Raw genomic sequence first — 25,339 nt, forward strand, 5'->3', positions numbered from 1 at the left:
AGGGGCTGCGGTTACCCCGCTGAGCAGAGGGGTCGAGGCAGACAACTGCCTGGCTCTCAGTCTTGGGGACGTGCCAGCTCTCACTGTTGAGTGCACTGTTTGCTCTCAGGCTCTTGTGAGTGCACGTCAGCAGGGTGAGGAAGTCCTGCTAGTTTGTTTTGGGGTGTGTATGTGTGTGTTTTAATCATGAAAGGATGTTGGATTGTGAGATGGCCATGTGGTTTCTGTCCTCACTTCTGTTAATGTGATGAACCCTCTGAATTGATTTGCAGGTATTGAATCAACCTTGCATTTCTGCTCATCTTGGTATAATCCTTCCTTATTTGTTGAATCAGCAAACTGTTGAGATTTTTGAGTCGGTATTTGTAAGGGGTATTGGTCTGTAGTTCCCAGGTGTTGAGTATTTTTGTCTGGCTTTGGAATTAGGGTGATCTGGCCCCAAGAAAGGAGTAGGGAGTGTTTCTTCCTCTTGTGTTTTGTAGAAGAATTTTTAAAAGATTGATATTGTTCTTTTTCTACTTTCAGTGTTTGGTGGAAATCACCAGTGAGCCTTCTGAGCCTGTTTTGTCTTCTGGTTCCTTGCAAGTATTTTAAGGCATTAATTCAGTTTGGTTGGCGTGTCTGTTTGTCCTAGTGAAAGAACTTGTCTGTCCGTCTGCCAGGTGCAGCACTGGGGACATCCCTTCTGCCTCTTGTCATGCTGTTCTCTCGGTCCCATGTCACCAGGAGGATGGTTGGTGCCGGGCCCTGGCTCGCATGTGCCCACTTCCTGGTGACACGCGGCAGGTGTTCCACAGACTTGTGTCTCACGAATGGGTGAGCACGGACCCAGGGGCCAGCGTGGCACCCTTTGCTTGAGTGATGTAGACGGAGCGTGGGCCCCCCTCACATGCAGGGGCTCAGTTGGAGGGTCCTGACAGTACCTGCCTTGTGTACCCCGAAGTAGGCCTGGTAGAAGAGGCAGTTGGTCTCCAGCCCTTTAAAACTTTGTTCCAAGAGAAAGCTGGCCAGCAAAGGTGGTGTCTTCTGTGCTCATGCAGTTCTGTCTCTCTTGTCTGGAGCATCAGGAAGCCCCATGACTCCTTGAGAAGCCTTCACATTCTGCCCCGACGCTCACCCACAGGCAGTAATCGTGACACTCTTCCAGACACAGCGATGGCTCTTTGTCAAACAAAAGTAGCCTTTACATTTTCTGTTGACTTCAAAGTCATACATTTTAATGGGGAGCAGTAGTAAAATCACAGCACTGATTCCTTTATAAACCTGAGAAAAAGGTGAAACAGACCAGAAATCTTTTTCTTTTTTAATTTGTTTTTCAAGTTAGAATTAAAATCCTTTAAAACGAGCAGGATGTTCTTTGCGTGGGACATCACCTGGTACGCCTGCCTGTCTAGCAGATGCACAGTGAGAATGGTGGGGGTAAAGAAGAGGCATCCGGTGAAGCTTCTGAAAGCAGGATTGATCCTTGACAACTGGGATTAAGTTCTGCTGTGGACCTGCTTCCTCTGGTGAAGGCGTGTCTTGCCCTTTGTGGCCTGTTCGTGCTCACGTTTCATGCTTTCTGCGCTGGGTCGCTCCTGCTCGTGGGCAGTGGTTACCGAAGTTATGAGGGCCTGTGCCTGTGCGCCGGCCTGAGGACAGGTCACCCTGCCCACCCAGGGACCATGGGGTGTGGGTGCACGGAGGGTTTGCTGTGTCTCTTCGGACCCTTTCTCCCCAGCGGTTCATGCACCACCGCTTCCCACCTGCGCCCCGGCGACGTGCCTCCTGGTCAGTGACAGTGACGGTTGGAGTGCCCGTGTGCCAGGCTCCAGGGGGCCTCGATGCCAGGCCTCTGAGGATCTGGGTAGGGTGGCAGAACAGAGACCGACCTGGTTAATTAGGGCAAATGCATTTGTGAACCCGTGACACGCTTACGATCACATAGTGGTTCTGTTCAGTGTTAGCTGCTCTGCACGTTGGAAGGTGCTCACCAGCCCCCCAAATGTGTCATCATTTTGAGAAAACTTGTCCCTCTGCCAGGAAGGAGGGAGCAGTGCAGACGGTGTTTGCCCCTAGGAGGTTCAGGGTGAGGAGAGAGAGGGAGCTGGGGGGGCCTTGCTTCATCCACGGTTACACTGCCCGTCCTGAAAGCCCACGCGTAGCTAAAAGTCCTGCAGAGTCTTTTGCATTGAGCAGCGGTATCTGGTGTTTGGTCTCCTGCGTCCCTATGTCTGACTCTCTGACTGTTTGCTTCCGTGTCTCATGGACGGAGTCGTCCGGCGTCGGCCCGCTCCTTGCCGGTCGGCCCTGGTGCCGGCAGAGCCACAGCTGTGCGCATCATTTGCATGTTGTGGGACCTCTGGGTTGCGTCTGGTTTTACACTGTTTTCAGAACTGAGCTGCTGTGAACAGTGTACGGGTTCTCGTGTGAACGTGACTTCTCTTCCTCCTGGATAAACGGCAAGAGCCCCGCGGCAGGTTGAGGGTTGTTGCGTGTTTAGCCCCGTGTCCCCCAGGGCCCGGGCCCTCTCCCCTTCCCGCTGGTGGTCTGTTGGGGATCCAGTTCTCCTGCAGCCTTGCTGGCCTTTGGGGTCGCCGTCCGATGGGGGTCCCACGGGCCGTGTGGCGATGCCTCAGTGTGGTTTTAGGTGGCCCTCCCCTCTCCATTGTTTTTGCCCCTGCGCCTCCTCTTTGGTGAGACGTCTGTGCAGGCTTTCTACCCGTTTCCTCGTTGGCTGGTGTGAGCATTATTGTGTGGACTTCACTAAGCTCCAGATGCGAGGGGCTGCCTCGTTGGCGCGTGGCTCGCGGGCTCTCCTCCAGGTGGTGGCTTCTGTCCTCCTGACCAGGCAGGGCATGGACCAGGAGTTTTAAAGTTTGATATGATTAATTTGTCACTGTTTATGGTATGGAATATGTTTTTGGTGTCCAGTCTCAATTCATGACCTGGCCCCCGGTCCTAAAGGTGTTCTCTGTTTTTCTGTTCTGTTGCGCCCCTCTGTGTGTCCGTCCTCTGTGTCCCCATGTTCCCCGACCTCCAGGCTCCCCAGCGGCGACCCCTCACCGCTCTTCTTCCGGTTGCTTTCTCTGTTCCAGGGTTGTGCTTTTCCACACAAATCTTGTATGACTTTTTACCTTTTTGATGAAATCATCATAACGGTAAATGTGTTCCTAAATTTTGCATGTTATGTAAATTGACATTATATCTTAGTTTCATTGTTTTTTCTTTTTTTGGTTGGTTTTGTTTTTATTTCTTTTTTTAAAACAATTTTAAATGTTTATATTTTTTGAGAGAGAATGCACACATGAGTGGGGGAGGGGGAGAGAGAGCTGGGGACAGAGAATCTGAAGCGGGTTCTGCAGACAGCGCAGAGCCTGAGTGAAGTTGGATGCGTAACCAACTGAGCCACCCAGATGCCTCTCTTATTTTCTTTAATAAGTTTATTGTGAAGTGTTCAAAATGGTACCTGGCAAACAATGAGTCTCCCTCCTCCCAGTGTAAAGCTGCAGGAGGGCCTGGAGACGACTGGTTCTGGATTTCTGGGACCTGCCAGAAGTGCTGGTTCGGGGCACTCGGGTCTCTGTGCTGCAGTCTCTCAGGTTCCTTTCTGCACCCCTGCACGTGTGCCCTCCCAGGGCCACATTGACTCTGTCCTCTGACCTGTCACCTGCTGACAGCTGCTACCCACTTGAATCCTGCTCTGTCGGGGAACTCTGGGCCCTGCTGCTCTGGGGGAAGCATAGTCAGAGGTGCCCTCTGTGTGGTGGACGGGGGAGGAGGCGTGGCCTGTGGTGCACAGGCTCTGCTGTTGTCACTGCTCAGACAGCCTGGCTGTCACACCTCTGCAGAGCTGGTGAAGGTGCGGGAGGGGGAGCGGGCAGGGACAACGACAGACAGGCCCTTTAAAGAAAGTGCGTAAAAACACTTCATTCTGTTCAAGTATTTTGACTTCAGGGCCTGCATTAGAGGCCAGGGCTTGTCTGAGGCAGCCGCTGGGGAAGGCAGTGGCGGGTGGGGGTCGGGGGAGGGGAGCCGTTTTTGTTCACCGTTGCCAGCTTCTGTCCCAGAGTTCCCAAGAGGGGGATTGTGTGTTGGGCTTTGATCTGACCGACTGACTCTGTCCTCACGCCTCTATCTAGGGCCTTGAATTAGGCATCAGTGAGAAGCTGGCATTCACATCTAAAGGATGTTTTTCAGGATGTGTCTGATTTTATAAATGTGAATTCTTGAATGGTGGTTTAAAAAAGCACCAGGACTTAGAGACAGAATGACAAGTACCCTTGAGGCTCTGATCCACCAACAATGAAGACTTTTATTAAAAAAAAAAAAAAAAAATGAAGCCATGGGTCATTTGTGCTGCACTGTGTTTGTTTTGAGTTTTTCTCTCCTGATGTTTAGCAAAACGCAGACTGACTAACCTGCTCTGTTTGTTCTTCTTTTCCTTAGGCTGCTTTCCAGGAGAATGTGGGAAGACAGGTATGGTTACTTTATGAAGTCTTCGTTGCTGAAACTTCCGTAGATTTAGCAGTAGTAATATCGGAAGCTACAAACTGGGTAGCTTCTTGCATTGTTCGATGTGGGTAAAGAATGTACCTAGAATAAGCTAATATTTAACTCGGTGATGTCTGGTTACGGACCCACTCATGAGGTTATTCAGGGGAGAGTTGACACAAGTTTTAAATAGTATTATGTTTTATGGGAAACCTGATGTGTAAGTAATTTCACACATACACAGAGATCAGTGATCAGAGATCAGTGCCTTATGCACTGCCACCTGATTTCAGCAGTTGCCTGTGAGTGCAAGAGGCATCTGGGTGGAGGAACCAGGCTTCTGAGGGACAGACATGTGATCACTGCCCATCCTGCGTGTGGTAGGAGCCAGCTTCTGGAAGCCAGTGACCCTGTGGCCTCTCTGTACAAGCCAGCACCATTGTGCCCCCTGGTCTTGAACCTCTCATCACTGGTCAGCCTTGGCTGGGTGATGTGGCCTTATCATTGAGTCATTCGTGCTGTGTGTGCCGATGGCCGCCCTGGGTCACGTGGCCGGCCTGGGGGAGAACGGGCAGGAGGCACGTCACGTTGCAGAAGACTCTGAGCTGAGCTCTGGTCAAAGCCCCGGGGTCGGGGGGGTCTGGGCTGGAGGAGGACTGGTGATGGCATCAGCAGATGGTGTCGGGAAGACAGAGACAGCAGTGGGTGCCTGGGTCATGAGGGCAGGAGTCAGGCTGCCAGGCCCAAGGGGAACTCTGTGGAGAAGGCCCGCTCAGGAGCGGCAAGGCAGCCCTTCCTCAGGACAGGAAGCCTCAGGGAAAACACAAGCATTAGCACCCTCTCAGGTGCCCCCATGTCCACGAGGGCCCTTGTTGCAGAACCGGGGGTCCTGGGTTCTGCACGCTGGGTCCATGGTCTCTGGTTTAGTCGCTGTTCTTTGGGGCCACCAGGAACCAGGGTGGGGGCTGACCCTTCTGCTTCCATAGGGGAGGTGATGTTTGGTTCTAGGTGGGAAGTTTTCCCTGGAATCGGCCCAGGAGGCAGTGTGGTCTCACTCCGCAGCTGATTTGTGCTTCCCTCCCCCCGAGTGCCTGTGCCAGCTCAAGGCCTCTCCCTTTCCTGCCCGGCTCAAAGGTGGCTGACACCAGTGTCCTAGGGTGTCACTTAGGGCATGTCCACCTGGGGCCCTGGAGACAGAGAAGGAAGTGGTTCTCTAGGAGAGCTGGTCGGCTGAGGGATATGCCTGTATGTTCAGGCAGCAGGTATGGAGAGCTCCAGAAGGTTCTCTGCCCGGCCAAGTGTAGGGGGTGGGCAGTCAGGCTGCTGTAGTCAGGGAGCCTGCTGGAAGCTGAACTGAGGGGGCTCTGGGCACCCCAATGTCAGAGCCCAGGAGAGAATGGCATCTCTCTGTGCCTGGCTTCCAGCCTGCCGTGGGCAGAGCCCTCGCCCCGACACAGGGCGGTCTGGCACATGGCCATTGCCATGTCCTTTTTTGTGGGGACACTCAGGGTGGGTGGACCGTCAGGGAGAGGAAAGGCCTTACTCACGGTGTAAATTTAGGGGATCAGCCGGGAGCCAATACTCACTCTCTCCACCTCTTCCACACTGATGTTTCCCGAGAAAGCAGGGTGCACGTAGCACAGGGTGGGGGGAGCCACAGGCTTTGAAAGAAATGGAGTCTATGCGGCCAGTTCGGTGGTTTGGTGGGAACGTCGGAGAAGGAGGATGTGAGCTTGCTGACATGGAAACTCCCCATCCTGGGGTGAGGTTTTTAGTGACGTGTTCGTGAGAACCACCCGAGTGTGACGCAGTGAGCAGACTCGAAGTGAGCAGATAGTGCCGGCAGACCTTCAGCACGGGGCGGCCACAACCTTCCTTTTGTAAAAAGCGCAGTAGCTGTAAAGCGCAGTGAATGAGGTGTGCCTGGGCTGCCAAAACCTGAAGGTTTTTATGGTGTGGGGCCTAGAGAAGGTCTTAAACATTTTAAGGTTGAAAATGTTTGAGTTCTTTGAGAAAAAGTAAATATTTTTGAGTGGTTCACATAGTATTAGCATAGCAGCTAGCCCGAGATGGTGAGCCATCTGCTGTCGGTCCCCAGTGTACTCTCTCTTCCTAAGCATGAGTGTGTGTGAACGTGATGGTCGACATCCCCAAAATGCCCCTCCTCACTCACGTTGTTTTCTCCCACCTGGCTCTGTAGGGCACTTTCCCTCATGGAATCGATATTTTGACCGCAGCTGACTACTTTGCTGTTGGCAACAGAGCTAACTGCTTCTTGGTTATAAGGTAAGTTTTTAGTGTTCATCACAAAATATAATACTCCCTTTGATTTAGACGTCACAATTTTCCTTCTTCACCCTGGAAGTTTCGCCAAGAGTGATGGAGCTTGTGTGTGGGTTGGAAATGCTCCCAAAACCTTTGTTTCGCTGCTGATTGGACCAGGTGCCTGGGGTGGGATTCTATTTATGTAAAGCTCTAGAAAATGCAAACTAATCCAGAGAGACCTTGGTGGGTTTGGGTGACCTGGGAGGGATGCAGGATCTGCTTATGAGAGGTTTTGCTTGCTTTTTAAAGGGGTGCCAGCACTCTCAGGGGCTCTCAAGAGCCCAGAACGAGCCCTGTCTCGGCCACCCTTCCTCCTAGCCACCCCGTGGTGTGTGTGCTGCCGCCTCTGTGTTGCCTTCTTGGAACACGCTTCCTGCCGGCTGCCACAGACACACGAGTTTCTCAGAGTGAAACCTTGGGTTAGAAGGGATGTTTCTCCTGAGACCTGTTGGTTGGTCTCAGATCCAGAGTCCCAAGAGAGAGAGTTGTCTTGATTGGTTTAGACTGACTCTGCCCACCCTAATCTAATTCCCGGGGTGGGGGGGGGGCGGGGCGGTGGGATTATATACTTCACACAGGCAAAAGTGTTCACCCCTGTGAATAGAGCTGGGGGAAATAAACTCACTTATTCTAGATCTTGGCTTGGACCCAATTCAAAGAGAATAAATCAGGCTTTTTTTTTTTTTTTTTTACTAAAAAAAAAAAAAAAAAAAAAGGTATCGTTTCTTTTTGTGTTTCTGTTTTTTCTTTCCAGCAAAATGTATTTCCCAGGTTGATGGTATCTCTGGGTTTATGAGATGTAAGTAGAAAGGGGTCTGAGAAGTCACCTGGTCAAGGAGTGAATATTGAACATCCTTACCAGGCCTGCACCTGTGTGGTTTCCGTGCTGGGGGGGCCTCTCACTCAGTTCCTCGATGCAGCACCTGCGTGGGAAGGGTCTGGCTTGTCAGCGGTTCATTGCCTTGAACACGAGTTAACCACTCTGCACCCTATGGGTGGGCTCTCGAGCACCCCTACTGTGCAGACTGTGCAGAAGTTCTCTTTCTCCATGACCTGCATGCAGATTTTTTAAAAAAAATGTAGCATCTGGCCTCTTTGTCAAAAAGAGTCTTTGACCAGGGGCGCCTGGGTGGCTCAGTCAGTTAAGCGTCTGACTTGGACTCAGGTCGTGATCTCACATTTTGTGGGTTTGAGCCCTACAATGGGCTCTTTGCTGACAGCTTGGAGCCTGGAGCCTGCTTCAGATTCTCTGTCTCCCTCTCTCTCTGCCCCTCCCCTGCTTGTGCTCTCTTTCTTTTTCTCAAAAATAAACATTTAAAAAAAAAGTCTTTGAGCAAACATACTGTATTTTTTTTCTTTCATAGTTTATTGTCAAGTTGGTTTCCATATAACATCCAGTGCTCATCCCAACAAGTGCCCTCCATGCCTGTCAGCCCTCTTCCCTTCTCCCCCCACCCCCATCAGCCCTCAGTTTGTTCTCAGCATTCAGGTCTCTCATCGTTTGCCTCTGTCCCTCTCCCCAGCTATTTTCCCCCTTCCCGTCCCCTATGGTCCTCTGTTAAGTTTCTCCTGTTCCACTTATAAGTGAAAACATACGGTATCTGTCCTTCTCTGCCTGACTTGTTTTGCTCAGCATAATAACCTCGTTGCTACAGATGGCCAGATATCATTCTTTCTCATTGCCATGTAGTATTCCATTGTATAGATAAACCACATCTTCTTGATCCATTCATCAGTTGATGGACACTTAGGTTCTTTCTTTGTTTTGGCTATTGTTGAGAGTGTTGCTATGAACATTGGGGTCCATGTGCCCCTGTGCATCAGCACTCCTGTATCCCTTGGGTAAATTCCTAGCAGTGCTATTGCTGGGTCACAGGGGAGTTCTATTGTTCATTTTTTGAGGAAACTCCACATTGTTTTCCAGAGACGCTGTACCAGCTAACATTCCCACCAACAGTGTAGGACGGTGCCCGTTTCTCCACATCCTCGCCAGCATCTAGAGTCCTCCAATTTGCTCATTTTAGCCACTCTTGACTGGCGTGAGGTGGTATCTCAGTGTGGTTTTGATTTGTATTTCCCTGATGAGGAGGGATGCTGACTGAGCATCGTTTCTTGGGTCTGTTGGCCATCTGGATGTCCTCTTTGGAGAAGCATCTGTTCATATCTTCTGCCCATGTCTTCACTGGATTATTTGCTTTTCGGGAGTAGAGTGTGGTGAGTTCCTTATAGATTTTGGATACTAGCCCTTTATCTGATATGTCATTTGCAACTATCTTTTCCCATTCCGTCAGTTGCCTATTAGTTTTATGGATTGTTTCCTTTGCCGTGCAGAAGCTTTTAATCTTGATGAGGTCCCAGTAGTTCATTTTTGCTCTTGATTCTCTTGCCTTTGGGGATGTGTCAAGTAAGCAATTGCTGCGGTGGAGGTCAAGGAGGTTGTTTCCTGCTTTCTCCTCTAGGGTTTTGATAGTTGCCTGTCTCACATTCAGGTCCTTTATCCATTTTGAGTTTATTTTTGTGTATGGTGTGAGAAAATGATCTAGTTTCATTCTTCTGCATGTTGCTGTCCAGTTCTCCCAGCACCATCTGTTAAAGCGGCTGTCTTTTTCCATTGGATACTCTTTCCTCCTTTTGTCAGAGATTAGTTGGCTGTATATTTTTGGGTCCAGTCCGGGTTCTCTGTTCTGTTCCATTGGTCTATGTGTCTGTTTTTGTGCCAAGGCCATACTGTCTTTGAGGATGACAGCTTTGTAGTAGAGGCTAAAGTCTGGGATGGTGATGCTTCCTGTTTTGGTTTTCTTCTTCAATATTACTTCTTCAGTATTATTTTGTGGTTCCATACATTTTAGGATAGTTTGTTCTAGTTTTGAGAAGAATGCTGGTGCAATTTTGATTGGGATTGCATTGGATGTGTAGATTGCTTTGAGTAGTAATGACATTTTAACTATATTTATTCTTCCGATCCATGAGCGTGGAATGTTTTTCCATTTCTTTGTGTCGTCTTCAATTTCCTTTATAAGTTTTCTATAGTTTTCTTTTTTTTTTTTTTTTAATTTTTTTTTAATGTTTTATTTATTTCTAGGAGAGAGAGAGTATGAGCAGGGGAGGGTCAGAGAGAGAGGGAGTCACAGACTCTGAAACAGGCTCCAGGCTCCGAGCTGGCAGTCAGCACAGAGCCCGACGCAGGGCTGGAACCCACGAACCGCGAGATCATGACCTAAGCGAAAGTCGGACGCTTAACCGACTAAGCCACCCAGGCGCCCCAGTTTTCTATAGTTTTCATCATACAGATCTTTTATTCTTTGGTTAGGTTTATTCCTAGGTATTTTAAGGTTTTTGTGCAATTGTGAATGGGATCAGTTTCTTGATTTCTTTCTGTTGCTTCATTATTGGTATATAAAAATGCAACTGATTTCTGTATGTTGATTTTGTACCCTGCAACTTTGCTGAATTCATGGATCAGTTCTAGTAGACTTCTGGTGGAGTCTTTTCGGGTTTTCCATGTAGAATATCATGTCATCTGCGAAAGTTTGACTTCTTTACTATTCTGATGCCTTTTATTTCCTTTTGTTGTCTGATAGCTGATGCTAGAACTTCCAGCACTATGTTAAACAACAGTAAACACACTGTATTTTTTAGCATTTTTTTCATCTTTTCTCAACATTTAATGGTCTTTTGCACCTTATCAGTTCTTTCCTGCTTTTGTTCCATTTTCTTTGTTAATATTTGAGTATGTGTTTTATGTGGTAAATTTACCACTTTTCCCTGAGCTTCCTGGATAAAATAAACAGTCTTTAGCATTGGCGTATTTTTCTTATTGCCAAGGTTTCTAAGCTGGTCTAAGACTTACATCTAATTAGTTGTCTGCATTTCATAGAGATGTTTGGCAAAACTTAATCTTGATCAGAGCATGTTCTTTAATAGTGCACTGGTACTCTTAGTGTGGAGGAGAGTCAGTAGTGAGGACAGGGTCCTGCTGTTGGCCTGGCTGGTGTCGGGAAGGGGTGAGGGGCGTGTGGCAGAGGGACCTGGTGTTGGTGGGGACAGCCCAGTAGGGGCGGTGAGGGGTAGCAGGGCCCATGTGGGTGTAGTGGGGGGCTTCTGATCCACAGGGAGGGTTCACATTGTCTTGAGTCCTGGAATGCAGTTTGACACATTGCTCATGGGACGGGGTTCGGTCAGGACCCCTCAGAAGTAGATTCTTCTGGAAATTAGGAATTGAAGCAGGTTGAAAGCAGCAATGAAGACTGTCAGGTGGGGCGCACCACAAATGCCTCACTTTTATTTTTATTTCGTCAGCTTTGTTAAAGTACTGAAGGCACAGGATACCGCATGCCTCTCGCGTACGCTCAGACTCTGTCACCACACCCAGAGTCTCCCCGGGCCCCTTCCCCAGGTCGCTCTTGTCTGCTCGTCACTGGGTTGGTTTGTATTTCCCTGAGTGACGTGAACAGAGTCACTCTGTTTGCGCTGCCTCTTTCACTCTGTACTGGCGACTCGTTCATTCCTTTGTTGCCAACCAGTGCTCCATTGCATGGACACGCCACGTCTGCTCCCATGTCCCCTCGCATCGGGGGGTCTCTGGTTTGGGGCTTCTACAGATAAGGCAGCAGGGGATGCCCGTGTGCCGTCTGTCTGTGGTTGGGTGCTTTCCGTGATTTGAGTTGCCTGCCTAGGGTGGGACAGCTAGACCCTAACTTTCTAAGAAACTGCCAGCTTTTCAAGATGGTGGGCCCATTTCACCTGCCCCCTCACCCCCCATTTCGCAGCTGGCCCTCGGTGTGGCCTGGCTTCCTTGTCCTGGCTGTCCTCGGGGTGTGCCGGAGCGACCGCTCGTCACTGTTTCCCTGAGGACATGGGGAGTCTTTCAGGGGCTTAGTTGACAAATCTTTTGCCTATTTATGGGGTTTCCTTCCTACTGAGAATTTGAGAATTCTTTATATGTTCTGGATACAAGTCCTTTTTCAGATAAATAATCTGCAAATGTTTTCTTCTTATCTGTGACTTGTTCTTTTAGTGTTCTGTATATTCCTGAGATAAACCTTTTTAAAAAGTCACATTTATTCATTTATTTTTGTACACCTATTTCCTTACATAGGTGTACATATTTCATGTACACAAGGCCCCTCTGCCACACACCCCTCTTCATAGGAAGAGTCACCAACATAACACGTGGGTTTTGGTTGGTGAGCGGCCACGTCTGCAGTCAACGCAGGTGCGTCTCCGTCACTCCAGGAAGTGCTTGCGCCCTGGCCCTGGAGACTCTGAGTCGCCTCCTGTGCCCACCCAGTCTGCCGTTTCTGGAATCGGTGTAAATGGATCACGTGGTGTGTTCGCTTTTGCATCCTGGCTTGACCTGTACAGAGTTGTGCTGTCCCGTGTCCCCTACTCGTCGGCCGGTGGCCGCTCGAACCCCTTTGATGTCCGTGTGTGAGCATGGGGCTGTTTTTGTTGGGACACAACCGGCGATCGCTAGCACTTTCTGTTGTATGGGTCTTGCTGCTGGAAGTTTCCGTAGTGGATTTCTGACATCTATGGTCCTGCGAATCCTTCTTGAAACACATTTTGTCATATTTTGCTTTCCAGTAATTTGCACATTCCTGTCATACAAGTTCTTCGAACTCAGGAGCCCTCAGAGCAAACAGTCTCCTCTGCTCCCCAGCTCAGTGGACGGTGTGCTGCCCACACCGTCAGCTCCGCTTTGCTTCTCCTCCTCTCTCCTTCCCTGCATCTGCTTGGTGACCTAATTCTGTCACTTCTGGGTCCCTGATAGCCCTCAAATGCTCCTCATCCCGCCGATCCCCTCAGCTGTCTCCTTCGTCCCGCTCTTACTGTCCTGACACCGGCCAGGGCCCTGCTGTCCACCCTCTACTGATGCCCCTGCAGACCCGGGGTGCTCAGGGGGGGCTGGGCCCCGGGTGGTGGCTCCATCTGTGCGTGTTCCCCACGGTCAGCTGGTACCTGGTGCCAGGGCGCGACCAGAACCTAGGTGGCCAGCCTCTGTCTCCTCCTTCCCATGAAGCCACTGGTCATGGATGTTGGCCTGTCTGGCATCCCAGGGTCCCCTTTGGTGATGGGGGTCCTGGGGTTGCCTCTTGCCTCCTTTCCTGACAGCTTTTCCACTGTCCTGATTTTTCTGGTTTTCCTTCTGACATTAACTGTTTTCTCACTGTTAGAGGGCCTCTCAATCCCTCTCACCTCTGGAGAAGCCTCTACTTCTTTTTCTTTCATATCCAGAACAAACCTGTTCCCAACCCCACCTTCTCCAGCCTGGCACCTTGTAGCACACACATGTCCACACGGCATCCACGTTCACCTCGTGCGTGTGTACACGTGCGCCTGCCCAGGGAACATTCACGCAACCCCCTCTTGGCCCTCTGTGCCATCCACTTTGTCTCTCAGCCACTGTGCAGCACATGTAGCTGATGGCTAAGTCCATGACGGGGTTGTGTGGATGGTGTGGCAGGTTTATTAGACGCTATGTGTAACTGATTGGGGGTCCAGAGTGTAACATGGATTTTGGAGCGAGTGATACAGGGGCGTGGCCTTGAGTTCATAAGGTGCGGGCGAGTGTTCCAGGGTGTCCTGGTTCCATCCCTGGGGCCCCATCAGTTTCTGGTGTCCCCTTCTAAAGAGGTTCCGTTTGTGTCACACATGGGAGTGTGTTGACTTCCTTCTGTGCACGCTGAGCGGTGGCACGGCTTTCGTGCTCGTCAGTGGAGCACTGGCCAGAAGGTAACGTGTAGCCGTGAGGAAATCAGGTGGCAGCCGGGTTTACCATCCCACACGGCAGATCATACACACCCTGGGCCGACGTGCTGCACGCATGCTGCGTTGTGGGAGGGTCCCTCCCATGTGTATGCATAGGGTGTAATCTGCATGCTGTCTCCTCCTGGACACTGGCTTCTGTCTAGTCTTTTGCTGTTAGAAGCGATGTGAAGCGAGCATTTCTGTGCTCGCAATTTCTCACCTGTGTGGTTATATCTGAATGAATTAACACAAGTGGAATTGCTGGATCTTTATGTTTTAAATTTCCTGGACGATGCCTGTCCCAGTCTATAGAAGCTGCATCAGAATGGTGCTCACAGCAGTGTTTCTAGATGCTTCTAGATCCTTCCAACAACAGCTACACTCCTCCCTCCTGCCAACGTTGGCAGTCTGATGGATGGACAGAGTTTTCTTTCTGTCTCCTGTGGAAAGAGGCTGAACATGGGCTGTGTCCATTTTCTTCTCTGTAAATGGCCTGAGGATTTTCCTACCAGGTGGTGGTGGTTTCTTCGGGATTTGAAAGAAGTTTATTTTAAAGAAGTTTCTTGTTTGTGGTAACAGTTGCTGGTATCTTTTCTGAGTTTGTTTTTATTTTTTGACTTTGTTTCTGGTATGTTTTTCTTGGCAGACACTTTTTCTTTTTGGTTTTGTGTTTGAATGCACTGGTCTTCATGGCTTCTGGGTTTTGAGTCAGAACTAGAGAGGCCTGTCCCACTTGGAGATTATTGTTTTTAATGATACTACGGTAATTTCACTAGATGTAACTTTTATTTTTGAGGCATAATTTACACTCCATCCTCTGTCCTTGAATGAAGCGTGCGTTCCAGCGAGAGCTGACGGAGCTGACGGTGCGGACACCTGCGTCGAGTCGTGGAGGGCGAGCCGCCTCGGCCCCGGGCTGCTCTGCCTGTCCCTGGATTGCCGGTGCCTTCTGTCCTGCAGCCCTTCTGCAGTTCCCATTAGGTCTCCTCGTCTAGACATTTAGGCTGTTCTGAGGTTTCCGCTGTGATGAGTACAGCTGCCGTGAACCTTTGTTTGGATGTCTTCATGTGGATTTCTGTACATTTAACTTTATAAGAAACTGCCAAGTTGTTCTCGAGGTGGCCGTACCACTTCCTACCCGCGTGCGCGGGGCTCCCGTTCCTTCCCGCCTCACCGCCTCCAAATACTCTTTTCAGCACGTTTATTGCTGGCTTTCCCGAGTACACACAGCCGATGATAGACCACCTGGTGACCATGAAGATCAACCACTGGGATGGGTAAGTTTTGTGTTTTTGTGTTTGTCTAATTAGTGGTGCGTTTTACTAGATTATCTGTCAAATAATAATTTTTTTCCAGAGAAGAGCTTAAACTGAGGTAAGCCTTGAGTATATTTTCTCATTGTGGAGTTCATAGTGTAAGGTAACTCCTGAGAAGTGATAGGAGTTCCGGTCTTAATGGTCTGTGTCCAGTTCTCCCTCTGGAGGCTGTTGTCACTTGTGTCAGGTGTGTCAAGGCCCCGTGGGGTGCTGCCGTGTTGGTGTGTGATGGAGGGCAGGCCGCCTCCTGCGGATGGGAGGAGCACGCTTCCTGGACGGGCTCTTGCAGCCGACGCCACTCTGCGTGGCCTTCTCGGCTGCCTCCTGGAAGCCAGCAGGCTTTTGCAGCTCTTTCCTGACTATGTAGCAGTTTCTAGGTATCTTAGGATATCACAGGCCGTCAAGTGTCTCTTTGGAGGGAAAGGCTCCCAGTGTAATCCAGAAAACACAGGGGAGTCCGTGCTACCCGCAGCTGTTATGCCTCTGGGGAAATGAGACTGATTTGTCATAGGAAAGCTTGGTGTGGCTGCCAGTGCACAGACTACATCTGAAGGACGCACATACCCGCGGATGTAAGTAGCGCCTTCGGCTGTATGTCTAGAATCCCACTTTTAGGGTGGGTGTTAGTTGCAGAACGTTCTTTCTGATCTGCTGGGGAATGTGGTCCAGCCTCTGCCTTGAGGATCATGGCCACGTGTGGCAAAGCAGGCTTGGTATCTGCCACTCGCACGGTGAGGCGGGGCTGTGCTCCAGAGATGGGCGCCTCTCTGTGCCGCTCGAGTAGGTGCGCCCTTGCAGGTGACCTTCCTGAGTTGTGTGGATTTCTGACACTTGAGGCATAGCTGCAACACCTCTCATAATTAAGAGCACAAATCCTGTGCACTGAACCTGCGAGAAATTAGTTAATTAGCCTGTTAGTCCGTGGGGTATTTAAAATCAGAATTGCACACGTTACCTGTGGTTTTGGACTAAACTCCTAAGCTGTTGTTGCCCATTTCTTCTGTCAGTAAAATTATGGTGTGGGTTGGGGCACCTGGGTGGCTTAGTCGGTTAAGCATCCAACTTTCGCTTAGGTCATGATCTCGGGGTTCGTGGGTTCGAGCCCCGTGTCAGGCTCTGTGCTGACTGCCAGCTCAGAGCCTGGAGCCTGTTTCAGAGTCTCTGACTCTCCCCTGCTCACGCTGTCTCTCTCTCTCTCTCTCCTAGAAATAAATAAAACATTAAAAAAAATTATGGCGTGGGTTTTGAGAGCAAATCGCTAAGGAACTTTTGGGCCTTTTTTGGTGCAAAAAGGTGGTTTTACTAAAGCACGGGGGCAGGGTGCGTGGAAAGGAAAAGCTGCACTGGGTCGTGAGGAGTGACTGATTCTATTTTTTAATTAGTGGGGTGCGGGGATAGCGTCTGCCCCTCGGAATTTGGAGCAAGGCTTTCAGGACTTTGTGGCTGCTGTTAAGGTTACTGTTAGTCTTTAACAAAAAGTGAACATTAAGGCACCAAGGCCGCCACAGCTGGGTGGCTGCGCTCCGACGCGGGCCTGAGTTCAGGCCCTTCACTTGGTAAATTATCCTGTCCTCATTTGTTACAGTCACGGGGTCTTATTTGTTCATTTGTGTTTATTTTTATTGGTGGTTTTGCCTGAGTGGCCAGTTGTCACTCCTGTATCCTGCCTGTCCCCTTTTCCCGTGAGTTGAACAAAGCTGGAATCATCACAAGGAAGGAACTGACCATTTTCTCCGTTGCGTCCTCCAGGGCCATCAGAGAGCTGTCTGCGAAGGCTCTGCACAACCTGGCCCAGCGAGCGCCCGAGTACAGCGCCGCTCACGGTAGGTGCGCCCCGGCCGCCTGCTGGTGCCATGCACACGTACGTGTGTGCGCACTGCAGGTATGCACGTGTGCACAGCAGGAGCTGAGGACAGGCCACTGTAGGGTACCAGGGTCTGGAGGGCTGAGAACGACGTGTTTCTTTCTTGTTGAGAAGCATGTGAGTGAGTAACTGGGCTGTGCTTGATCGGGACAGAACAGAAACAGCCGCCGTGGCCTCTCTGAGGACGGATGCCGTGTGCTGGGCAGTCTGTGTGCCCTGGATGCGGGGCCCGTTACCGCAGGTGACTGTTGGACTGTGTTACCTATCTCATATCTCACGTGTTTTGGAAGTAGCTTTTTTTTTTTTTTTTTTTAATGTGTGAAGTAATTCACAACGTGATAAAAAATGAGCCTCCTCTTGGCAGCTGCCGGCTGTGGGAATGGCCTGCTGTTTGCCGACCTCTGGGAGAGCCTGAGCTCAGGCCCCTTGAGGTAGCATAGCTGCAGAGTAGAACAGCCAGGTCCAAAGTGACTGCACCCCTTACCATTAAAGAAAGAACCCATATTCCAGAATAAACCTCTGATTTCAGGGTGGGGAGCCATATGCAAATTTCTTTAAATCCTGCCTCTTCCCGCTGACTTTTGTTAGGGTAACTAGTGGTTGAATTGTGACTTTTTGTTTGGACTTACTGATGTTAACTTTACTTCTGTGTGCCTCTCACACACTCGGGGGCTTCAGATGATGCTTGGGACTGTTAGTTCCTGAAGGGCTTTCATGTGATGTCAGGAGTCTCTGACTTACCTGTAATCGAGAATCCTCATGGCCTGAATGAAGGGGTGCTCAGCCTTGTCATTTCTTCCCTGTGAAGAGCACTAACAGGGTGAGGCACTTCCCCAACTCTTGAACACGGACTGCTGCTAGCTGCCATGTTTGAGCGCCCGTGTGGGATGCCTCTGGCTCGGATGCCATTTGCTTTTCCAGCCTCTGCAGCAGTGCACCTGTGTGTTCAGGGATGCTGAGGCTCAGGGGCCTGTGATTTCCCAGGTTGGTGTGGATGTGGCCCCTCGTCTGGACTCCACCAGGCTGTGGGGGTCCTGGGACTCTCTCTGCTTTCTGTCCCCAGGGCACCAAAGGCCCAGAGGCTTCCTTTGCTCTGGGCAGGGGAGGCAGGGCCCCCATCCTGAGTTGTGTTGCCCACAACTGTAGGCTCCTGCTGCTCGGCCTCCATCCTGCTCTGTGCCCAGGCAGAGCCACGGCCGGCCACGAGAGACCCGGATCTCTCTCCTCACTTGTGTCCCTGCTCTGTGTCCAGGGGCCCTGGGGATTGGGAGGTTCCCCACCCCACCCCTGCTCACTTCTCTGGGTGCCCAGGAGACTTTGGCGTGTTGTGCTAATGGCCCTTACCAAGGTAACTGTGTGGGCACGTCGGTACGTCTGTCTCTTTGGATCCTTCTGTGTGCGCTCCTCACGTGTCCTCCTGACCCTGTCCTCTGCAGTGCTCCCACGTCTGCTGTCGATGACGCAGAGTCTGGATCTGCACACACGGCACGGGGCTGTGCTCGCCTGTGCGGAGGTCACCCGCGGCCTGGACAGACTGGCGGCGCAGGAGGACAGGTAGGGGAAGCGCCGGGGTCCCGCAGAACCACTGTGGTCGCGAGCCGGGAGCCCACGCACCTTCACCTGGGTTTACTTGTGACGGCGCCACCGAGTCTTCGGGTTCCCACGTTTTGTCTGACCAAGTCTGTCAGTGTCCTCTCTCCGGCGAGCTCTGTCCCTCTCCAGTGGGAGCCGGCGAGTGTCTGGCCGTTAAGCAGCTGTTTTCTTTGTCCCCTCCTCTCTCCGGGGGTACGAGTTAGGTCACAGGAGCAGATGCACTGTCAGAGACGGTACTCCGTAGGCCACGTGTTTGGTGTTCTCTGCTCACCGTCACTTTTCATCATTTAAAATACCAGAGAGTGAAACGTGAACATGTCCCCGGGGCACGACTCCAGTTGGCAGGGTTCTAGCGGAGAGCGGGAGGGCGCGTGGAGTCGGCTCAGAGGGGCCTCGCCACGCGCACCGTGCCTTGTGAGTTTGTAGGCTGCTACTTGGATTTCTACTTTTCTTTCTTCCACAAAAGGAAAAACTCACAACACACTGCGGGGTCTGTAGCCTGGTTCCTGGACCGCAGTTTGAGGGACACTGTTTTGGTCCCATGAGATCACTCTGCGTGACTCCCTGGGGGCAGGTGAGGCAGGTGCTGGCGGCAAGCACAGGGGCTTTGGTGCCGTTCAGCCCCACCGCGCGCCATGGCTCAGATGCACAATGTCGCGCAGCCTTCTTGATGTCCACATGGGGGTGAAATGGCACCTGTGGGCCAGGCTGACGACTCGGTGTCTAAGGCAGTGCTGTCTGTGGTTGGGCAGAGAGCAGGCGCGAGCCGGAGCCCTGCCCCGTGCAGCTGCAGGGATGCACGGGTACGACAGCACAGTGGGGGCCCACCAGGGTGGCAGGTCAGAGAGACCAGTGCCCAGGGTTTTCTTGGGGGTGGGATGTGGGTGGCCACTGCCTAGTGTGGGTCCATGTCCCGGACTCCCAGAAGAGAGCGGGTGTTTGACGCTCGTTTGTATAGACACTCTAGGCAGAGTCCCGCTCGCAGTTAGGGAATGGCGGGAAGCCCCCCCCCCGCCAAGGGTCGGGTTCCTGGACGCTGGCCGAGTGCCGGCCGTGCCTTTCCAGGGCAGCAGGAAGGCGGCTGCATGAGCTCTCGTCTGGTCCCGGGGCCCTGACCTCAGCTTTGGTGGGTTGTGTTTCAGACGGGCGTCCTGGCTGCTCAGTGGCAGGTCTCCCTGCGTCCCCATCCCAGGTCTAGCTCTGCTGTCGGCAAGTCTGCTCGAGAAGATTCTGATGCCCGCCTCCCTGAGTGGACGCTGCTATAGGGGAGTAGCCCCTGCAGCTGTTTGGGGAGCTGCTGGGGGGTGCCTGAACACGATGCAGGCCTTGCTGAGCCCCGGGCTCCCTAGTGCTTGTGCTCAGGACCTCAGCTGTTGTGTTTGAACCCATGCAGGCCCCTCGCAGACTACCTGGACGACGCGGTGGTGGGCGGCCTGAAGCACATTCACCAGCAGGTCTGTGTGCAGCCCACTGGAGGGTCCGTTTCTCCAGGGTTCCTGGTCCCCACAAGTGTCCGCTGCCCCTTCGAGCTCTCTCCTCCCTCCTCAGCCCTGTTCGAAGCCCAGTCTGATGGCTGAGAAGGTCCTGCTGAGGACCAGTCCTGGGGCCCATTGTTGGAAGCAGCTGTCTTCCTTTGGCCTCCCTGGTGGACAGCATCTGGGGGTTTGTCTGGGGTGGGAGGGGCCTTCTGGGGGCCCACGCACGTGCTCTCTTCCTGCGTGGCCAGCACCTCGGGCAGCACAGGAGGCCACTAATCAGGCCAGTGCAGGTGACATGGCATGGCCTATCTGGTCCTTGTCCTCCTGTGCTGCTTGACTGCCTGTCCCCTGGGAGCCTAGCCACTCAGGCACGTCCCACTCCTTCCCAGACGTGGCCTGTTCTCTCGGAGATGGTGCATAGAGTAAGCACGAAGGCTTTGATTCCCAGCTGCATCACACTGGGACTCGAGTCTGAAATCACTCCCAGCATGTGTGTGTGCCCATCTCTGGGGGAAGGTGTGTCCATTTTTGTGGGGCTTTGAGATCTTTGAGGCTCTGTGATTCAAAGGAGGTAAAGTGTGAACTAAGGCCTTAATGCTACTGGGTAACATCAAAATCACCCACGAGGACGTCCAGAGGGTTAGCGTTTGTTGTTCAGAATAGAGTTTTGTATTCATTCTGGGTTATCTCTATAGAGTGATACACCGTCTTGATACTGAATCCTCCTGTGTATGCCATTGGCTTTATGACTTTGGCAAATCCATTCAGTTTGTTTGGGGCGGTGAGGCACCGCAAGGCAGTGCTGGGAGGTGTGCAGCATGGAGACCCGGGGCCACTGAGCCAGGGCCCTCTGTCTGTGAGTGTGGGAAACCGTAGGGCCTGCTCCCCCGAATTTTGGGGGGAAACGGAGGACGGTGTTTGCCAAGCTCAGTGCTGTTCTGGTGCAAGCGTGACAGTGCAAATTGGGGTGCCTCTCTGTGCCTCAGTTTCCCCTTCCACACAAGGTGGCACAGGAAAGCGGGCTGTCAGGAGGTGCTTGCTGGAAGTAGAGTGGGCTCCGTGCTCAGGACCCTGGTCAACTCTCCGGGACACCAGCCTGAGAAATGGGTGCGTGTGTCCTTGTTCCCATCCAGTGCTCAGGACTATTGTGTGCCTGCTGCGGCATTTTAAAAATCAGTTAATTTAAATACCTAACTTTCATTTCTTTCTTTTAGCTCTACGACCGTCAGTTGTACAGGTAAGCCTCACAAACCCTACGTTCTCTGTTCTGTGTCTCACAGAAAAGATCTCTTGTCAGTAAAGGTTGTGGTGGCCTGTTTGGGCTTCTGCTGAGTCACCCGGTGGTGCCTGTCCTGTGTTTACTTGATTTGAAGGGTGTCACAGTTACAGGATGTGGCTGGTATTTGTGAGCTTTGGTGAGGTTTCCGTGTCCTGTAAAGAAACATGTGGTCCTGTGGGCGCTGGTCGTTGCAGCATGCGGCTGCAGCCATAGAGCCGAGCAGCTGGCCGGTCCTGTCCGTCCCCCCGTCTGTGCAGATGGGGTCTCACCGTGACGTCCTTACTTGAAGGACTGGCTTCCTTCACTTAGCGTGAAGTTGCAGAGCGTTGTCGGTTTCGAGGCGTGTGCCGTGGTGTAGCCTGTCTCACACGTGCTTGCTGTGTTTATCTGCCTGCCCGGTGTGGGCACTTGGGCTGTTGCAGCTTTTCTTCTTGGGATGAACCTGCTGTGAACGTTGATACTCGGGTCCTAGTGTAGAAGTGTGTTCCCACCTTTCTTGGGCACATACCTGGGAGGCTGTCGCTGGGCCAGACAGCACGGGTGTGTCTTTAATGCCCTGACAGACTTGTCCAAAGGGCTGTGCCCCTCTGCCTCCAGCAGCAGAGGTCGGGAACCCCCCCACCCTGCGAGTCATATTTCCATGTGGACCGCTTGTCTTCTGTCATCTTCCATAAACTATTCGAATCTTTTGCCTGTTAAAAAATTTTCATGGTCTGTCTGCTCCCTGAGCCGTTAGCACTCTACTGTGCTAGATGTGAGCTCTTTATACTCCTGATGTCCCAGAGTTTTTCTCCCGGACTGAGGCTTGCCTTTTAATTTTTCTTAGTGGCTTTTTAACATAACTATGTGGGGTAGTGAGCATGGGCTATTCTATCCTTTGTTCTTGACGTGTTCGCCTCGTCCTGAGAGTGCGGGGCCTGCTCTGCCCACCGGCTGGGGGCCCCGCTTCAGGGATTCCTGTGTGGAGAAGCTGCTTTCAGAACTGCTCAGGTGACCTTCCCACAGTTGACTGGCATTGCCCCTGGCTGGTGTGGCAGCTGTTCTGAATTAAAGGTTGATCTTCTGTGCTCCTGTCTTGTTTCAGAATCCCCTCTTCTGGCAACTCCGTCCATGGACTGTTCCCATTAACAGACCCCCTCCCTCCACAGACAGCCCTGTGCTTGAGCCAGTGCATCAGTGTGAGTGGGGCTCATCCATGTCCCGTGAGCCCCTGTGGGATGTGGCTGGGCCTGTGCCCGGAACTTCCGTGGCTCCGTGGCCCCCGTAGTTGGTGGGGAGACGCACCTGCGGCCGGGATGCTTCCGTACCGTTGCCCCTTCAGCTGTCCTTCCCTCTGCTTGGGGCAGGGTCTTTGTGTTGCCCGCAGATGACGCGCCTCCCGAGTGACTCACCGGAGTTCTGTGCCCTCCCCCGAATGGGTTAGTGCACGTTTCACCTGCAGGACCTGGTGGAGCCTTGTGTATACCTTGGCAGACCACAGCTGCACAGTGCGGCCTAATCCCGGGGAAGGGGGCGGCATGGCTGTGTCTTCCGGGTTCAGGTTTTCCTTGATGGCTGGTGAGCAGGGGTCAGCGCCTGGGCAGCTCCCGTTGGGCTCTTGACGGTTACACTGCCACTGTCCACGCTGGTCACAGCTGGCTTTCCATCTGTTCTAACAGCAGAAAAGAGCGGTCGTCCTCGAGTAGAGAGCATGCCCAGTTCTTTCTGGTGGCGTGCTCGAGCCCTGGAAGGCTAAGCCGCGGGGCTCAGGCTAGTGTAGCAGGACGAGGGAATTGCGGAGCGCAGCACGCAGCTTTGCCGGGTAGCGGCGGCTGATGATGGTGTCTGTTCACATTTTACGGATTCTAAGCGTACACCTGCGGTTTGTTTTAAGTCTTGTTTTTAGTGATGAGTTTCAAGAATAAATAGAAAGTGACACCCTTCAGTGAGGTCAGTGAACAGAGATAAAGTGTGTGGCTTCCTGCTGCCACAGCAGGTCCCTGAGTGGGAGAGGCCCGTGTGGCCTGCAGTGTACATTCACCGTGTGTGACTCATACACGCGCCTCAGTAGAGGCTCTGGCCCGTGACCACAGAGGTGAGGTTGCACTGCCGAGGCTTGAACTCGAGTGGGAGACATGAGCGTGTGTGGGGTGTGCACATGGTGGGCGCCGGGGCCAGCGCTGCGCTTCCCCCCGTTTTGTTTTCAGGACACTGTCTTTGTGTCTTCTTTGCTCCCGGGGGCGGTTCCACACCAGGCTTGCAGTTGCTCCCTCGGGCCGGGCCTGGCGCCCACAGTGTGACTGGTGTGGACGTGCACTCGTGTTGCCCATGGAGGTGTGCAGTGTGGCTCCCCCAGCGGGGTTCAGGGGAGACCTCCAGAAGGTCAGATGTGCCAGTGAGGAGCACGACCCTCACACACCGCTGGTGAGGGGCCTGGGGGCAGGCAGCTTTGTGGTGTGTAAACCCCCGTTGCTAGGCCCGCCCCCTCGCCCGCATCAGTCACACGAGGACTTGCCGAGGCCTGCTTGTCAGACCCCTGTTCTTCTGACGCCTGCTGCCCAGGGTTTGTGCGGAAAACCAGCCTTCCCTTTTCACCCCCGTGCCGCTGTCTGTCTGCTGACACCCACGTGCTCGCCAGCGCACCGAAACCCATGGGCGTCGTGTTCATTCTCTGCTCAGATCGTCCCAGATTTGACCCACGGGACCTTGTTTGAGGAGCTGCTGTTGTTTTTACAAGGTTCCCTTAGTCTCTGAGCAGTTCTTCGTAGCAAGATCTTTTTAAGCCTTCTCAAAAGAATTATTTTGGTTTTTGTTCCCACCCCATTGATGGTGTTGGGTGCAGTTCTTCTCAGGCTTGGGTTTTTTTATCCTCTGAGTTTCCATTTGTGTCTCTTTTATGCCTTCAGTCTCCTCCTTGAGCTTGCATCTCCCTCTGCCTCCATGGCACACGTGTCCCCAGGAGCCGCTGTAATGGCCTCGTGCGCCACTGAATCCTTGGTGTTTGTGGGTTGTGTTTTCCACCTGATTCTTGGGTAGATGTCAGTGGTGTGAGATTCTTGTCACTGGGGACAGGGTGCAGCTGCTGCCCACTGCCTTCTGCTGGGTCTGTGGCTGGTCACCATTATTTGGCTCCTTCCCGGCCGGCACTGAAGGGTCTGTGGCGGGTCCAGAACCAGTTCACAGACGTGCCTTGTGCATGACCAGGTTCTGCCACTCCTGCCACGCGGGCTCCTGTGAGTGTCCTGTCTTCTTGCAAGGATCTCTTTCCTCTTGGGCTCAGGTAGTTCCTTTTCTTGCATGTGTGGCTCATGACCTCCCACCCTCACAGGCTTGAGGACACCCGGCAGGGCCCTGGGCCCCCACCCTCTGCCTCCATCTCCTCGACTCAGCTGACAGGAGGCTCACCTTGAACCTGGGAGCGCCCTTGGCTCTGCCTGCTTCCCCGCCCCCACAGACTCTATTCTTTGTCTGAGCCTTCCTTTCCTAGAGCTCATCTAGTGGCCTCGTTGTTTTAAGGCAGGAGGGAGAGTCTTGTTACTCTGTCTGGGCCAGAAGCTGGAGTCTCCTAAACTGCCCACGGTCTCCTCGTGGCCTGCTCTTACGTACACATCCGCCTCTTTCCTGTGGTTGGCGTCAGGAATTAGGCGTCTGGAATGGTCAGTGCTGCTTCTCCCTGCTTTTCTTCCTGAGGGACATCAGTGTGGCTTCATTGGGCTGGATGCTGGTGACTTCCTGGTGTCACTTTTCTTACAGAGTAGGCGTTGAGCAGTATTAGGAATTTGTTCTGTGTGACCATACAGTGTGGTTAATGCTTGTAAGGGTTATAGTGCCTGGTGGAACCCGAGAGTCAGAATGACCCCACCTGGAGGGCAGTTACAGCAGGTTTTCCGCTGCTTACTGTCAGAGCCGTTTAGCGGCAGTAACAAGCGTGGCCCAGCAGGCTCTTACTGGTGTCTGCAGCCTGAACTTCCACCTGTTACTTAGTGAGGGTATATTATGTTATGTGTGATAAAAGATGTTAACTCTGAATGTTTTTATTGATTTTCAGGGGTCTAGGAGGAGAACTCATGAGACAAGCAGGTAGGTCTGAGCCCAGGGCTTGGGTGCGATTAAGTCCTAAGGGCGTTTGCTTCACTCTGTCCAGTGCTGTGTGTTCTTTGTGGTACCGAGCGGCTGGGCGGTTCTTTGGGTCAGAATTTGGCTGTGGCGTGCCTGGCTGCACCCGCAGTCCTGGGGCTGCCCGCTGCGTCTGCTCCTGTGATGAGTTTTGGGCAGCAGCTGG

The 25,339-nt window shown here is 52.4% G+C and overlaps 1 protein-coding gene across 2 annotated transcripts in view; it reads left to right on the plus strand.

The window, feature by feature from the left end:
* TBCD (tubulin folding cofactor D) overlaps window positions 1-25,339 on the plus strand; it is a 155,617-nt gene that overhangs the window by 98,382 nt on the left and 31,896 nt on the right. For both annotated transcript variants that reach the window (XM_039226427.1, XM_039226428.1), the window contains 8 exons: window positions 4,429-4,458; window positions 6,674-6,759; window positions 14,745-14,825; window positions 16,614-16,687; window positions 18,165-18,282; window positions 19,715-19,775; window positions 21,014-21,036; window positions 25,106-25,137. In XM_039226427.1, the coding sequence (XP_039082358.1) occupies window positions 4,429-4,458; window positions 6,674-6,759; window positions 14,745-14,825; window positions 16,614-16,687; window positions 18,165-18,282; window positions 19,715-19,775; window positions 21,014-21,036; window positions 25,106-25,137 (505 nt within the window). The remainder of the gene's footprint in view (window positions 1-4,428; window positions 4,459-6,673; window positions 6,760-14,744; window positions 14,826-16,613; window positions 16,688-18,164; window positions 18,283-19,714; window positions 19,776-21,013; window positions 21,037-25,105; window positions 25,138-25,339) is intronic.

This window comes from Hyaena hyaena, unplaced genomic scaffold, assembly GCF_003009895.1.
Source record: "Hyaena hyaena isolate Hyena2069 unplaced genomic scaffold, ASM300989v1 scaffold_21, whole genome shotgun sequence".
In the NCBI taxonomy this organism is placed as follows: domain Eukaryota; kingdom Metazoa; phylum Chordata; class Mammalia; order Carnivora; family Hyaenidae; genus Hyaena; species Hyaena hyaena.